Source organism: Nomascus leucogenys, chromosome 11 (assembly GCF_006542625.1).
Source record: "Nomascus leucogenys isolate Asia chromosome 11, Asia_NLE_v1, whole genome shotgun sequence".
NCBI classification, from domain to species: Eukaryota; Metazoa; Chordata; class Mammalia; order Primates; family Hylobatidae; genus Nomascus; species Nomascus leucogenys.
In genome coordinates, this window is record NC_044391.1 from 25,914,781 (window position 1) to 25,932,370 (window position 17,590).

General features: G+C 40.2%; 1 protein-coding gene across 1 annotated transcript in view; it reads right to left on the bottom strand.

Annotated features, from left to right (window-relative positions):
• The window catches only part of PON2 (paraoxonase 2), a 30,394-nt gene extending 16,177 nt beyond the window's left edge, over positions 1 to 14,217 (bottom strand). The window contains exons 1-2 of the mRNA XM_003252517.3: positions 13,897 to 14,217; positions 3,584 to 3,654 (exon numbers count right to left, since the gene is read on the bottom strand). Of these exons, the coding sequence (XP_003252565.1) occupies positions 3,584 to 3,654; positions 13,897 to 14,033 (208 nt within the window). The 5' untranslated portion in view covers positions 14,034 to 14,217. The remainder of the gene's footprint in view (positions 1 to 3,583; positions 3,655 to 13,896) is intronic.
• Positions 14,218 to 17,590: the final 3,373 nt, after the last annotated feature.

Consider the following 17,590-nt stretch of genomic DNA (forward strand, 5'->3'; position numbering starts at 1 on the left):
AGTTATTATTAACCATTATGCATCACTAACGTAGCATTCGACAAACGTTCATATGGTGTGTGCTAACCACAGGGCAAAGCAAAAAAGAAAAAAAAAGCACAATTCTAATTAGATCTAAAAATGTATCCCAAATGTGCTTCTAATCACTCATCCTCTCCGCTCTGTTGCCTTTTGAAGTGCCTCAGAGGCATTTAACACTTCACAAGAGGGGCCATAGGTGACATATTTCCTCATTCTTTCCAATTCCAGACAGCAGCTCACACACATCACAACATAAAGGTCACAAACATAGACAGATGCCTGTTCAGAATATAAATGTTGCTGGGCTTGTTTTTCTCTGAGGAGCGCTCCATCCCAGTGAGTTGTAAGAGGAATGCACTTGGCAGTCTGTCATGTAACATGGCTGGTTGTGCCCTATTGTCTACTCTGAGACTTGTATTCACAGAAGGTGGGCTTCCCAGGGCCAAGGGCTGTTTAATAATGTGACAATTATTAACTCAGCAGCAAAAGTAACCTAAGAGATCACCGGCCCAAACTCCCAACCTTGCCCAACATCTTTTACTAATGCCATCTGGCTTTTGCTGAGTGACCAGTTCTGAGAGGGCTCCTCTTGATTGCAGCTGGAAGGCAAGATGAAGCTGCTAAGTTACTTGGGACTCTTGAACTGTCTGCATGATCCAGCACAGATGGAGTCAATCTGCTATCTGATATGAGTTTGCCTCCTCCCACTAAGTGTTTGGGCAATTGAAAGAAAGAAGGGAAATTCCAGAACAGCCAACCAGTCTAGGGGAGGGGAGGTAGAACTGGGGAAATACAAAAGTATCAACGAAAAAAAGGAGAAAGAACACATAGGAAACAGATGCCTAAGGAATGAGAGGCAGATCAACCTGAGGAAGCGGATTTAAAAGAAGAAAAAAAGAAAGGGAGGCAAGCAAGGTATTTGTAGAGAAACTGTGAAGGTTGCACTGTCAACTGATGGTTTATTTTTACTAAAAGAGTGCTGAGAACCCTGTCTGGAGTGAATGTGGTTACAACTGAGGTACTGAGTTTATTACTGTTGCCAAATTGAGAGCAATTTAGCAATGACTGTCAAAACTTTAAACACATATTCTAAGGGAACAACAATCCCATTGTTAAGGATGTATTCTACAGACACACAAACGCAACAGCAATGATGTTCACTGATTTGTTCATAGTTGCAAAAAACTGTAACAACCCAAATGTACATTAAAAGGGGACTGGTTAAATAAATCATGGAATGTGAAAATATTAAAAAGAACAAAGTAAATATGCTGATGTGGAAAGCTGCTCACACTGTTTTAGGAATGAAGAAGGTTGTGAAATATTTACACTAAAATTCTATTTGTGAAAAAAGAGTCAATATATTTGTTTGCATATGCACTGAAACTATCAGGAAAGATAAAAAGGAAGCTTTATCCTTGGGGTTATTTCTGTTGGGGGTGATGAAGAGTTTGATGGGAGATTTTGATTTTTATTTACTTTCCATTTTATATCTTTCTACATTGTTTGCACATACACTGTTTATATGAACTTTGCACAAAAAATACTGTGCAGTTGTGAAGAAAAGATAACTCTATGTACAAACATAAGTTTCCAAAACCTAGTATTAAGTACAAAAAGCTAGTTTTGAAATATTATGCATAATTTGACCCCATTTATGTTTTTAAAAATTATGTACAGGAGTATTCATAAAAAGAAAAAGATGAAGGACACTCAAAACTTTTTTAACAATGTTACCTATTCGGAGAGGAGAACATTTCCATGTAACCTGAGTTTTAATTTCTAAAGAGTAAAACAAAATATTAAATTGTCTCTCCTACCTCTAGAGAAGGATGTTGTTGTAAAGGACTAGAAGGGACTCAATGACAGTCTAGTTATTTCCACACTGTGGCTCTCAGAGTAAGATTATAAATAAATGGTCCCAGGCTTTTTAAAGTCTAAAAACCATTAGTCTAATCACAAACTCATCATTATAGGTGACAAATACAAAAACCAACTTTGCCTAAGGTTACATTGTGGCAGAATAGAACTAGAAACTAGGTGTTTTGACTTCTAATTCTTTTTGTTTCTAATCATACCATGAACCATATCTAAGGAAAGCCAATATTGGCTGGGCTCAGTGCCTCATGCCTGTAATCTGAGCACTTTGGGAGACCAAGTTGGGAGGATTGCTTGAGGCCAGGAGTTCAAGACCAGCCTGGACAACATAACGAGACCCTGTCTCTACAAAAATAAAAAACTAGCCATGAGTGGTGGCATGTGCCTGTAGTCTCAGCTACCTGGGAGGATGAGGCGGGAGGATCGCTTGAGCCCAGGAGATCAGGGCTGCAGTGAGCCAAGATTGCGCTACTGCATTCTGGCCTGGGTGACAAAGTGAGGCCACCTCTCAAAAAAAAAAAAAAAAAAAAAAAAATTAAAATTAAAAAAAAAGGAAAGCCAATATTTACTGTTCATTGATAATTTAACAATAGTTACTAACTACTAGTCTATTATGTACTAGGGACATGTACTTAGATGATAAAGGATAAAAGACAGCAAGACATGGACTCTACCTTGGAGAAAAACTGCAAACACACCAGAGAGACCCTCAGTGCTGGAGAAGAATCTGGACAGATCCCTCCTTATCTATAGCAAAACTGGGGCTTGCTCTTAGGAACCCCTCCTCAAAGACTCAGACTCCACAATACATCCTACATAAAGTCAAGGGAAGAGGGAGACTCCCCCTCTGCAGTCATAGCTTAGAAAAGAAAATAAAAACAAGTTTTTACAATACATATTGTGAAGTGCCGGTACATTAGTCCGTTCTCAGGCTGCTAATAGACATACCTGAGACCGGGTAATTTATAAAGGAAAGAGGTTTAATTGACTCACAGTTCCGTGTGGCTGGGGGGGCCTCAGGAAACTTACAATCTTGGTGGAAGGGGAAGAAAACACACCCTTCTTCACATGGCGGCAGCAAGGAGAAGTGCCGAGCAAAAGGGGAAAAGCCCTTACAAAACCATCAGATCTCATGAGAACTCACTCATTATCACGAGAACAGCAGCACAGGGTAACCACCTCACGATTCAGTGACCTCTCATTGGGTCCCTCCCACGACACATGGGGATTATGGGAACTACAATTCAAGATGAGATTTGGGTGGGGACACAACCAAACCATATTGGTCAGTTACGTGTTAGCCATAAGATCAGATCCTAGTTATAGAGTAGTGAGCAGGGTAAACGCTGTCACTGCCTACATAAAGCTTCCTTCAGTAGCTGACCACAAGGCTCACAGAACAGACTGCAGCGGCCATACCTGACAAACAATACAGACTTGACAAAAATAGTTCAGAGAAGTCACAAAACAAGCAAGAAATCAAATGCTAAACTAATACAGGGTAGGAAAGAAGAATAAATACAGGGTGCATGAGATCAAGAGGTTGACTAAAGAGGTTTTTGTTGATCTAATGTGATTTACCCACTGAAAAGCAGTAATTTCATGCTAAAATGCCATTAATGAGTGTTTTAATGTTAATGGCCAAAAAATGCAATGTGCCCAATAAGCATTTTCATGTACATACCGATTCCTTTAATCAGGTGGCAGTTTGGAAGGTCTACAGATTCTACTTCTCTGGAGGCTTTAAGTCGATTTCTGTTAAAAAAAAAAAAAAATCTATTTGTTTATGTATTCCCTGCTTTGTTTTAGAAAGGGTTTAAAGAGGCTTACAGCAATACATAAAACACAGTGTAAGTCTAAAGCAGATGAAAGAGAAAATAGAAAAACAAGGGTAGGAACATAAAACTGCACCAGAAATGAAGTTAAAACAAAAATGCCTATTGCAAAGTTCTATATACTGATGTGGGTTATTTAAAAAAAAAAGCCAATAACTCAACAAATAAAACTTATAATGCAAGTTCCTATGCAAATGTAAACAGAGCACCACGTCACATTTCTCAGTGTTGGTGTTGTGGGAAAAGAGTTCCAGATGTAGAACCAGAAGCCCTGTCTTCCTTCTGAAGAGTCAAACAGTGAAAAATGACTGTAAGCCTCACACAGAGACTGCAAAGAAGCCAAGAGAAAATGGCATTGCTCAGAGCCTGACACACCAAAGACATCCCACAAATAGTTACTAACAAAAAAGAAAAGAACGTAGCATCCCTATGACAGTATTTTTTTAAATAAGAATTTATTTGTTTATCTTATTTCAATAGCTTTTGGGGGTACAAGTGGTTTTTGGTTACATGGATGAGTGATACAGGAGTGAATTCTGAGATTTTAGTGTACCCATCCATGACAGTATGTATTGGAATAGGAAGGTTGGAGAACACCAACTAGTTTTGTAACTACTTTAGCAAAACTATTTGCTGTTGTATACCCAGAAAATTAAAAGGAGGAAATAATAAGAGAATGTTGAACTCTAATAGGCTGTCTTCCCCCTCCCTCTCCACTCTAGAGGGCCAGGAAGCAGTTTGGGGCAGTATCTGTGGGATCTTTTGTTTTGAAGGCCACATACTATTGGCTTTTCCCTTCTCTCTCACATTTTTCACCTTCTCTGTTCTCTAGAGCCATAAATAATAAAAATAGCACCTTGTAGAAACTTTACATTTTTCAGTGGTTCCCACATACCACACATTTAAGAGACAAAATAGCTATTTGCCATGTGTCCTTCTCCTGTGCATATCCCTGACAGCTTCTGAGGTCTAGACACTGGGGAAGGCTTCTAGAGTATGGGGCAGGCTACCAGTTTCTTCTAGATAACCCAGAGCGACTCATAGGTTGTACCAACTACACATTTTGGCAATTCATATCATACATAAAGTTTCTAATTAAAATGTTAATCAGTATGTATTTGAAATCATGTAACTCAAATAATGTTAAATTTTTTGAAACAATATAGCAATAAGGCAAAAAGTAAAAATAAATATTTAAATATAATAAAAAAAATGCATTAAATATATTAAATAATACAAATTTTTAAATAAAGCATTAAAAAATACAATAAATCTCACGGCCTACGTGTCACAGAAGTGATTTAAGAGAGGAAAAATAAGCTAGAAAACCAAATACTACATGTTCTCACTTTAACTGGGAACTAAACAATAGTGCACATGAACATAAAGATGACGATGGTAGACACTGGGGACTACTAGAAGGGGAAGGGAGAGAAGTGGACGAGGGCTGAAAAACTACAGGGTACTATGCTCACTACCTGGGTGATGGCATCAATTGTTCCCCAAACCTCAGCATCACACAATATACCCATGTAAAACCTGCACATGTACCCCTTGAATCTAAAATAAAATTGAAATTATAAAACAGAGAGAGAAAAAAAAAGTTTATGTAGCCTAATGTGGTAGTAATCTTAATTGTGATGATGAGGATGACACTGATGATAATCGTGGGTGGTCAAAGGAAATAAATAATAAAATCAGGTATAATTTACCGCTGTTCTAAGTGATTTACCTCCATGCATTCATTTAATTCTTCAAACAACACTATAAATTAGGTAGCATTATTCCAGTTTTAAAGATGAGAAAATTGAATCAGTCAAAACAATTTTCCCAAGGTGCAACTTAGCCAGAAGTGCTGGAAGCAGGGAAGCTTTTGCTTTAAACTACTTTGTACTTTTCTCAGAAAGAAGTAAAGGGATCTGTGTTCTTGTCTTAGCAGTGAAACTGCCATGACCCTTGGCAGGTCAGTTAATCTCTATAGGTGTCAGTCTTCTTTATGGATAAAATAAGGATGAGCCTAAAACACCGCCAAGATTCTACTAATGTTATATGACTCCAGAAACAGATGCAGATACAAAGCAATAGGTTATAACTGCTGTTTGTACATCAAGTTTTAGTATCATGCATTGGTTTGGATGTCAAATTTACACAACTTACTATACTATGTCTATTTGACTATACAAAAATAGGGATAATGATGTTTACCATCTACCTTTTTCAAAGATAATCTCTTTGAATTAAATAAAATCTGTTCAAAGTAACACATTCTGATTGTTTGAAAAGTTTAATATGGGCTTTAATATGATTCTGTTTCAGAGTCAACTTAGGTTTGCATAAGTAATCAATGCGAAATAGGGCAATCTTCGTCAACTAGTTTTCTTGTACAATATCATGTTTTCATATGCAGCTTACCTGCTATTAACATGGAAGAGTTACACGAGGGTTGTGCATAACTTCTACTTAACTAATTTTTTTTTTTGGCTTTCCTTTTTGATAAAAGAAAATGAAGGTTTTGCTTCTATCCTTCCTGGACCATCAAGACTTCCAAATTTCTTCAGTAGGAAACTGCCAGACTTTTTCCCTGGCAGAACAATCAGTTCCCTGCTTGTTAGTGGACTTCTGTTTTCTGGGTGGCAGACCCTAGTGGCTGACAAAATTAATGCCATGCCCAACCCCCTTTCTTTCTCCCTTGCTGTTTCTATTGTAGTGGTGGGCAAAGCAAATATTTGCTTTCCCAGATTCCCCTGTATTGAGGTGTAATCATATGACCCAGGTTTTGGGGAAAGACACTGTGTTCTGATACAAAGGAGAGTCATGAGAAGAGAGCTAGCTAGCATCACTCAATCTCCTTTCATGATTTGAACACACACACAGTGCTTGAGACTGCAGCAGCCATTCTGCATCCTTGAGAAAGATACAGCTATAAAGTCAGTAGGGAGAGAACAAAGAATGAAAATATATGAAGAACCCAGTTCCTTGATAAAATCACTAGCTCAACGAGCAAGCTCTATATTGGGTCACCTACAGAGGTGTTTGTCATGTGAGGAAAATAAATCCCTCTTTGAATGAACTACTATTAATCTGATGTATGTTACTTGTGGCTGGAAGCAATCCTCATTGGCATCAGATTTAAGAAGTTTGTGTATTTAAGAAATACACATATTTCTCTCAATAGAGAAAGCTATACAAACCTTTCTGGATTAGATTAATAAACCTAAAAGTATTCATGTAAAAAAGTACAACATAAATGGTATAAACACATATAAGTGATGATATGAGAGGAGGAACACTCTTTACTTTTGCTAGAGCCTATTTGTTCCCTAATACTTTATGTCTATAACATGCTTATGACTGTGCTAGGTCAGAGATGCATGGCTATTGCCATTCTGCTGTCATGCAGGAACCGCTAATCAATAATAGCACTCTCCCTTTAACCCAGAGCCAGCCTCAGACACATTTTTTCGCAACCACAGGAGGTCTGTTAAAATTGACACTCAAAAGGAAAGCTATTTGCCTTCTCTGTTTTAGGTTCCTTTTGTTTCCCTTTCTTTTCTTTTTCATTACAGTTATTTATTTTATTATTTCCTCATCACGAGCCTATGGTAGGTATAATACAGCAAACAGTATCCACTGGCTTCCTTCAGTGGTGTCACAATCATTCCCCAAGTGACCCCTATGGAGTCCAGTGACCAAGGAATCCATGGGTAGAATTCAGGGATCCATGAACTTGGATGGGGGAAAAATACATCTTTATTTAAACCTTTAACTCAAATTGAGTATTTCCTTTGATGATGAGTGTAAGCAACAAACCACAATACTATTAGTAGTATTTGTGACTGTCACTAATAGAAATTATAGATACTTTTCTATCGCGTTTCAGTTGTAGATAGCTCAAAGTGCCATTTACATTCATCGCAACTTCAAAATATCTTCTGTTAGACATTTACCTACCTCTAGATCCATTTAAGGGTTTAATTAAAAAAGCGTATTACATCATAGATTTTAAAATAGCTTGGTAGCAGTATTTAAGTATAATTGGTTTCCTTTGTAATCCTATATATTTTATTTTACTCATTTAAAAACATGATGCTGAGAAGGAATGAAGGCTTCACCAGACTGCCAAAGGGATGTATGGCACAAAGGTTTAAGGAATTACACTTGAATTTCATTGTCTACATAGATGACATTTATTGAGCTGACTGTGTGCCTGGCATTATTTTAAGCATTCTCATAGTCCTACTGTGGAGCAGGTAGTACCCCATCCTACAGATTAGAACACTGGGGCACAGAAAAGTTAAATAATTAGTCCAAGGTTTCAGGTAAATAGTAGAGCTATGAATGAACTCAGGCTACCTGTCCACAAAGCATGCACTTTTTTTTTTTTTTAATTATACTTTAAGTTCTAGGGTACATGTGCACAATGTGCAGGTTTGTTACATATGTATACATGTGCCATGTTGGTGTGCTGCACCTATTAACTCATCATTTACATTAGGAATATCTCCTAATGCTGTCCCTCCCCCAACCCCCTACCTCACAAGAGGCCCCGGTGTGTGATGTTCCCCACCCTGTATCCAAGTGTTCTCATTGTTCAATTCCCACCTATGAGTGAGAACATGTGGTGTTTGGTTTTCTGTCCTTGTGATAGTTTGCTAAGAATGATGGTTTCCAGCTTCATCCATGTCCCTACAAAGGACATTAACTCATCCTTTTTTATGGCTGCATAATATTCCATGCTGTATATGTGCCACGTTTTCTTAATCCAGTCTATCACTGATGGACATTTGGGTTGGTTCCAAGTCTTTGCTATTGCGAATAGAAAGCATGAACTCTTTACTAACAGTCATTAGCATGAAATCAATCTCAGTGTCTTTCATTCAGGAAACAGCAGTACCCATCCAGAGTAGAATGAGACCAGGGGCTACTAGCTATTATTTGGCCTCATGGCAGGTAGCAGTAAGGGTGCACCATGCTATGGTGCCAATATGCCCCTAAGCAAAGTGGGAACACAGTGTTACTATCAGGAGTTTCTTTGTGCCATACTTCTCTGCTTTTGAATTTACATACAACTGCTGGGGCTTTATCTCCTATGTGCAAGTGATATACAAGTCAGGGCTTTATCTTTTATGTACAGCCTTGTAAAAACCCTTTGGAATTCACCCCTTGGGCTCTGGCAATACTTGCACTAAGTAACTAAGAATTTGTGCTTAGGCCTGTAAACCTAGGGAAAATTTGCTCCACTGGCAGAGAAGCTAGAAGACTGTGGGGAGCTGGGGCAAACTGTATTTGGAATCAGGAGACCTGGCTGAGGGGACAGGTTCAGCACTAATTATTCATTAATTATATTATTCAATAATTATATTATTCTGTTGAACTAACTAGTTAACCTCTCCAACCTCAGTATTTACAGTTACAATGTAAAACGGAAGATATCTATGAAGACTGGATGAAGGCATAAAAGTAAAAGAGCTTTCTTTCCAAATATCAGTAAATGTACATTTTGGTTTAATATACAGAAATTTGGCAGGGCTCAGTAGCTCACACCCATAATCCCAGTGCTTTGGGAAGTTGATGCGGTAGGATCACTTGTGGCTAGAAGTTTGAGATCAGCCTGGGCAACACAGCAAGACCCCCAGCTCTACAAAAAAATTTTTTTTTTTTTTTTTTTTTTTTTTGAGACAGAGTCTCACTCTGTCGCCAGGCTGGAGTGCAATGGCTCACTGTAACGTCCGCCTCCCGGGTTCAAGTGATTCTCCTGCCTCAGTCTCCTGAGTAGCTGGGATTACAGGCATGTACCACCATGCCTGGCTAATTTTGTATTTTTAGTAGAGATGGGGTTTCACCATGTTGGTCAGGCTGGTCTTGAACTCCCGACCTCAGGTATCCACCCGCCTCAGCCTCCCAAAGTGCTGGGATTATAGTAATGAGCCACTGTGCCCGGCCATGTTTTTTTAATTAGCCAGGTGTAGTGGTGCATGCCTATAGTCCTCACTGCTTAGGAGGCTGAGGTGGGAGGATCGCTTGAGCCCAGGTGTTCTGGGTTACAATGAGCTATGATTGTGCTGCTGCACTCCAGCCTGGGTGGCAGAGCAAGACCCTGCCTTGAAGAAAAAAAAAAAAAAAAAAAGTAAGAAAACATTTTTGAAAAGATAGATTAAAAAATAAAGAAGTTTTTACACTTTTGACACACTGACCAGCACACAAGAGTCACCTAATAAATGATTTAAAGGATGGTGGTTTAAAAAAAAAAAACAAGGGTAAAAGGCTGCTCCTTCAGAAGTAGAAACAGACCACATAGCTTCTTGTGGGAATTGTCATAAAAGGTGCCAGGCAGCAAGGAGAACATTCACAGGGTACTCTGGGGGTTCCTTCTCACGCTTAGGTCTCTGATGCACTCAGGCCTCATGATTCATCCATGGCTGTGTACCTTGACACCAGGAACTGGTCTGGGAATATTTGTATACTGTTATTTTTCCCTTTATTGCTCAACTAGGGAGGGGTGGAAAAGGAGGGTGTAGAATCCCAGTTACAGTTCAGAAAAAGAAAGACAACATTGATACATTGATGACATTTATTCCTCTGGGACATCCTTATACTAAAAATTGAAGTGGGCAACCTGGGGAGAGAAATAACTTGATTGCCAAAGTACCATCTCTAAATATTGAATAATCAAACAGTAGGCATCAGATTAAAGCAAAAATCAAACATAAAGCCTCTATCCCTTCAACTTCCTCTGAAGAGCCTTTCCTTATGGGGAGGTGGGAACATGCTTTTTTTCTTGTTTTTGAGGGAGTCTTGCTCTGTTGTCCAGGCTGGAGCGCAGTGGCTCAATCTTGGCTCACTGCAACCTCTACCTCTGGGGTTCAAGCAATTCTCCTGACTCAGCCTCCCAAGTAGTTGGGATTATTTTTATTAGAGACAGGGTTTGACCATGTTGGCCAGGCTGGTCTTGAACTCCTGACCTCTAGTGATCTGCCCGCCTCAGCCTCCCAAAGTGCTGGGATTACAGACATGAGCCACTGTGTCCGGCCAAACGTGCTCCTTTTTAAAATAGACTCTAAGGGTCACCAAATTCTGACAGAAGGCACTCGACCATATGATAAAATACAGGGTACCCAGTTATATTTTAATTTGAGATAAACAATGAATGATATTTTAGTATAATTATGTCCCAAATTCCACGCTTAATGCTAAAAGTATGGTATAAGTATTTCATGCTTATACTAAAAAAAATCTATGTGAAATTCAAAGTTAACTGGGTAGCCTACATTTTTCTTTGCTAAATCCAGCCACCCACCACCTACCCCAACATTCTCACGTCAGCCCATTTGGGGCTCCACATATCCAATAAAGTTACCACTTTATAAAGTCACTGCCCAATAAAGTACATCACAGTCACGTAAAGAAAAGGTGCATCAAATTGTAAAGTAGGCCAAGGGTGGTGGCTCATGCGTATAATCCTACCACTTTGGGAGGCCGAGGCAGGAGCATCACCTGAGGCCGGGAGTTTGAGATTAGCCTGGGCAACAAAGTGAGACCCCGTCTCTGCAAGAAATAAAAATATTAGCTGGGCATGGTAGCATGCATCTGTAGTCCCAGCTACTCAGGAGGCTGAGGAGGGAGGACTGCTTGTGTCTAGGAGTTTGAGGTTGCAGTGAGCTTTGATGTACCACCGTACTCTGGCTTGGGTGGCAGAGCAAGACCTTGTGTCAAAATAAAAAACAAAGAAAAACAAAAACCAAACAAACAAAAACCTGTAAATAAACTATCAGGTGCATTCTGTCAATAAGTTTTATTTACTTTTACTTTTTTTTAGATTTGCAGCTATAACTTTAAAACCTTAAGATTAGTGAGAAGGGGGAAAATTTGACTGTTGAGAAAACTTCCAACTTGCAGAAAAACTGGTGGCTTACACATTAGTGACAACATAATAAGCTTGTGAATTTTGGTGGTCTTGCCTTTGAAATGGAGAGCAGGACAGATCATATACAAAGTCATCCAACTCATGAATGTTCTGTAGAGCACAATGGGCATTACCTAACATGAAAATTAAGGTCAACATGTCCATTTCCTACCCATAAGCGTTCTTTCCTCAACTCTCACTCCCATCTCAGCCACCACACGCTTCCTCTTTGCACTGCTTTATCAGAAGATGAAACTACAACCATGAGACAGTGGACCTGTGGCACAAACTCTGATAGCACCTTTGACTTCTCCCTCATCCCTGGGGTTCCAGAGTTTGGGTCCCTGTTATCCTCTCTGACCTACTGCAATACCTTAACCAGTTACCCCATGTCTGCTCTCTATTCTAGTAGTTCTCAACCTTGACTGCTCATTAGAATTATCAGGAGTGTTTTTAAAAATAAATGCCACTGCTACTGTCAGCCACTGTTCTTACATTATGTACTTCCTTATTTATCTATTTACCTGGGAACCCTGAAGCCAGCTTGCCAAACAGTACATTATTCCATATCACATTTTAGTTATAATGAAAAATCTCTGGTAGGTAGACACCACAGTTTATAAATTACCAATTCAAAATTTTCTATTTATTTATTTATTCATTTTGTAGAGGTGGGATCTTGCTATGTTGCCCAGGCCTGTCACTAACTCCTGGGCTCAAGCAACCCTCCGGCTTAGGCCTCCTACAGTGCTGGGATTACAGGTGTGAGCTGTAGATTCTGATCCAGACCAGCTGAATCAGAATCTTCGGTGGTGCCACTCAGACACCAGCCCTCCAGGAGATTCTAATATACAGAAAACCATTGCTCTACTCCAATCCCCCCTTCCAGGCTTATCTCTATAAAACACAACTAGTCATATTAAGCTCTTGTTGAAAAGCAAAACCCACCAATATTTCCCTTTTGAAAGACTATTGGGCCTATCAAAGTGGGGCCCCATTTTTCAACTTATATTTAATGGCCTCAAAACCTATCCTTCCCACCACCCTACTATTCTCATCTCCAGACTTTATGCTCCCTTCAAATTGGCCCATTTGCTAGTCTTCCAACTTCCCACCTTAGCCCCTTTGCTCCTGCTGCACTATACATTTGACATGGGCCCCTTCATGCCCATATGTGTTGCACCCACACTTCGAGGTCAGGTCGAATGTCTCTTCCTCCCTCTGGAACTCCACCTTCAGGGGATGTAATCTTTCCTCTTTAAGCCTATGGGGTTCTTCTGTGTCTGTAACCTTTAGGACATCCTAATTTATACATTTACTGTATTTTAATTCTCTCTTCCCCTGTATTAAACTCCATAAGGGTCGTACTCTACTACAGGAGCCTAAGAGAGAACATTACACATAGCAGGTGCTCAGTATTTCTGGAACTCGTTTGCATGAGGCCTATAAAATTTTGGTTGAGGCAGGGCAGAACAGCTCACACCTGTAATCCCAGCACTCTCGGGAGGCCTAGGCTGGAGGATTGCTTGAGTGCAAGAGTTAGGGAACAGCCGGGGCAATACAGCAAGACCCCATCTCTACAAAAAATAAAATAAAAAACAAACTTTGAGTTGGTAATTTATAAACTATGATGTCTACCTACCAGAGATTTTCATTAAAACTAAAATACGAGATGGAATAGTGTCTGCACTGTCTGGCATTCTGGCTTCAGGCTTCCCTGGTGAATAAATAGGAAGTAAGAACAGTAGCTGAATATTTCAAGTGTGTTTGATCTACAGCTGAAGAGTTTCTCAAACTATGCAGAAACGGGTGGAGAACAACTTTATTAAAGACGGGTCTGGTTTGGGCAACAAGGAGAAACAGCACCAATGACCTGAAATAAATCTTCATAATTAAGGTTTCAATGCATGAGTAGTTTTGTTTTCAATTTAAACCACTAGTTTGGCCCTTGAGTAATTGCAAAGCATTCTCTTGTCAGCCTAAACTGAAAAGAACTTTGTTAGCAACAAGGGCTTATAAACTTTCAAGAAAAGTGTCGCGATTCACTCCAAACTTTGCTAGTTTTTTCACTAGAAGCGGAGAGTCGGGGTGATGGGGGTTCAACTAGCTGGGGGAGGGACAGCAATCAAAAATTCTCCACCCCCGGCCGCAGGGCCAGGTCCCGCAGGAATCCCTCCCCCAGCCTGCGCCCTCCCCGCACCACGCGGCCACAGCCAGCCTGGGGACCGCCGAGGAGGGGCGCGCGGGAGTCCCACCTACCTGAGTGCCAGGAGCCTCTCGCCCAGGAGCGCCAGCGCGATCCCCAGCAAGCCCACAGCCACCAGCCGCCGCATGGCGCGGGAGCCGGGCGCGCTGCCTCGCTCGGGCCTGGCCAGCAGCTCCGTGGGCGGTGCCATCTTGCCGGCTCGACGGTGCCGGCCGCGCTCCGCCCCGTCCTCCGGCTAGGCCGAGTCCCTGCGCCGGGGCCGCGGAGGCTCCGCCCTGGGCCTCGCCCTGGTCTTTGTCCGCAGAAACCTATTTCCCCAAACACCTTCGGGACGGCCCGGACACGCCTTACTTTAGGCTCATGACGTGAAACTTTGAATTCCTTCACTTCCTTTTTCAAACAACCCACCCGAAACCCTCTAGCAGCCCGCATACCTTTCTCGTTTCCCTAGTCTTCAAACACATTTCTCACTCGCTAGTCCAGTGAGAAACTTACATAGAAAGCAGCTTTTGGGGGTGGGGGTCGGTGGCCAAGGGAGGGAAAGTAATGAGATGTGTCTTGTAAATATTTCACGTTGGAATCACTACTTTTTATAACAGGACGTAGTTGCAAATAAATAAACATCCTGTGCCTCGTAATACTTTTTTTTTTTTAACAGGGTCTCGCTGTGTTGCCTAGGCTGGAGTGCATTGGCACAATCATAGCTCACTGCAGTCTGGACCTCCCGGACTCAAGGGACCCTCCAGCCTCAGCCTCCTAAGTGGCTGGGACCGCAGGCACACACCATTACACCTAGCTAAGGGTGTGTAAGTTGTGTGTGTGTCTGTGTGTGTGTGTGTGTGTGTGTGTATGTGTGGAGACCGAGTCTTGCTGTGTTGCCCAGGTTGGTCTCAAACTCCTGGACTCAAGCCATCCTCCTGCCTCAGCCTCCCAAAGTGCTGGAATTACAGGAATGAGTCACCATGCCCAGCCTCTATTAATACTTCTAGACTACAGACTTAAGGACTTAGACACGTCTTTTTCATCCAAACTCAAAGGGAAGAAGTGTAGTTTTTTTCTTTTCCTTTTTTACTCTAACAACCGTAACATGAATAATTTAAAATACAATTTTAAAAGTATAAAATGAAACTTACCCATCAAGATTGATACCATTACAATAAATGAGTACATCTGAAATAAGCTTCTAATGGTTTTCAGTATTTAATTGCCACTCTACAATACGTAGGCAGAAATGGTCACACTTGACAATTTTCAAGAAATATCAGTTTTATAAAGAACCAGTAAATAAAAGTGGATGCCAATTTCCCACCTGCCTCTCACCAAAAAAAAAAGAAAGAAACAAAAAACACCTCTCTCTGCCTCTGTGTGTGTATCTCTGCTTCGTCCTAAGGGATATTGGATTATACTGGATGGTAGAAAGAGAAATAAAAAGTTGTCCTTTGAAAGCCCGTGAGGCATTACCTTTTTTGTGTCGTGGACCCTTCTGGCAGTGGTGAGCCTGTAGATAACTTTTCAGAATAATGTTTATAAATGCTTACAATAAAATGCATAGATTTTCTCCTGTGCGATTCATGAAAAAAAGAAAGAAAAGAAAAAAAATTTTTAAATAAATGAATAAAATGTATAGATTACAAAGAAAATCAATTACATTATAAGGAAAAAAAAATAGCTGAGAGCAGTCTGAGCTCTGTGAGGTAGGCAAAATTTATCAGGCCCAGAGTGACATGAGTATGGGACTTCAGTCACACCCCAATACCCATGCCCGGGGACAGTTGTTTAACGACATTTTGTTCCTGAGTAGCTGTCCCACCCATTATCTTCATATTCCTGGAATTTATGATACAAAGAACAAAGTATAACCAATCCACAGCTTATGTTATTTTAACGCAAGAATTTAGGAACTGCCTCTTCCTTCCCCTTAAAAATCTATGTGTAACTGCTGCTAATCAGAGTGTATATTTAGGGAAACTTGAATCTATGCTCCTGGGTTGCAGTACTCAAACTTGGCCCAAATAAACTCTCTATTTACATTAATTTTGCCTTCGCTTTAAAATTAAAGGTCAACAATTGAAATGTAATTGTTAAAATATCTAAAACATAATTTTTTACTATAGTAATGTGGTAATGTAATGTGTGCAACATTATTTAACATATTAAATAACAAGATCTAGCAACACTCTTTTAAATGAAGAGGAGCGCAAATGTTCTTTCATGATACTGAAAACAACTGTAATGAAATAATGAAAATAACTGTTATTTCCATTAGTAACAGTCACGAGTACTGCAAATGCTTCTGAGGTTTGTCTGCTAGTTTTGTAATTGAAGAAAAAGCTAAATTCCATTTGAAATCAAGATTTTTTTTTTCTTATCCAAGTTCATTAATTCCTCTGAACTATCAATGGACCACTGGGTTAAGAACTCTGACATAGGCTAAGGCTATGACTGTTTAGAGAAGGGTGGAATCTCCTTTCTAGGACTATTTTTGGTGTCAATTATTGAGGAAGAGAAGAGCCTCAGATACAAAATCAGAATTTAGGCCTGACAAGGTAGCTCTTGCCTATAATCTCAGCACTTTGAAAGGCCCAGGTGGGAGGATCACATGAGGTGGGGAGTTCAAGACCATCGTGGGCAACATAGGGAGAAACCATCTCTACAAAAAAAAAAAAAAAAATTAAAATTAACAAAAAAAAATTAAAAGAATCCGAATTTAGAAGAAAGACCTAAAGCAGAGGGCCTTGGACTATTGTCTGGGCTTCTCTCTTAATCTCTTAGGCCCCAAGGGAAGTACGTACAACTATGCCTCATGGATTCTGGGTCAGGAGCCAGGCTACCGTGTCTTTCCACAGGTTCCGCAAAATGAGGAAACCACATAGATGGCAAATAAGAATACCCAGGTATATCCTATTCTCTATGTCTATTTCCCTTTTGCTATTCCCAATTTTTTAAAAAGAGAAAAAAGTCATGTTCTTAATAGTCATGTTCTCCAACCTGGTTTCAGGTGACATTAAAGGGTTGGAGGTCTACATCTTTTAGGCTAGTCTCAGGATAGCAAAAACAACAACAACCAAAACCAGCTTTTGTGCTGACTTTCCTTTCTTCCCTGGCCCATGGTAGGCGTCACTAATTGATTTTGGCAAAGTGTCTCATCACACCCAGACTTGTCCTCACAATTTTTTAAAACAACAACAAAAGTGAAATAAGAACCCCTGAGCTAGGGAACAGATTTCAGTTCAGGATGAAACTTATTTGCCATCTTGGTGCTGAGTGGTCAGGAGGAACAAGGCCTTGGGATTTAGCATGGAAGCATTTGTGATAATGAGCTAGGACTTTCAAGTCCACCAAAACCTACCTAAGCTCACCCTCAGAGAATCAAGAAAAACGGAAACCTTATTTTAACTTTATTAACATGACCAGTGAGTTCCCCCAATAATCTGTGTGAGGAATCTTCTACCCCCATATTCTTTCTCTTTCTGAATGTTGCGGTTGAAGCAACTTTTGCAGAAGTAGTTATCAATCTTTACCCCCAGCCCCACCACCATGCTAGGGCTGGAATTGTCATTCCTCACATGGGGATAGAGATGAGGCATATTTTCTAATTTGGAAATCAGAAACCATTGTAAGAATGTTATAGTGGTTATGACATTGTATAGTATAATTTAGCTGTCTTTTGAGATAACTAGGATGTATAGGCTACACCAAGAACATAACCCCTGGTTTATGTTTGTTTCCTGGGGAAAGTGGTTTCTG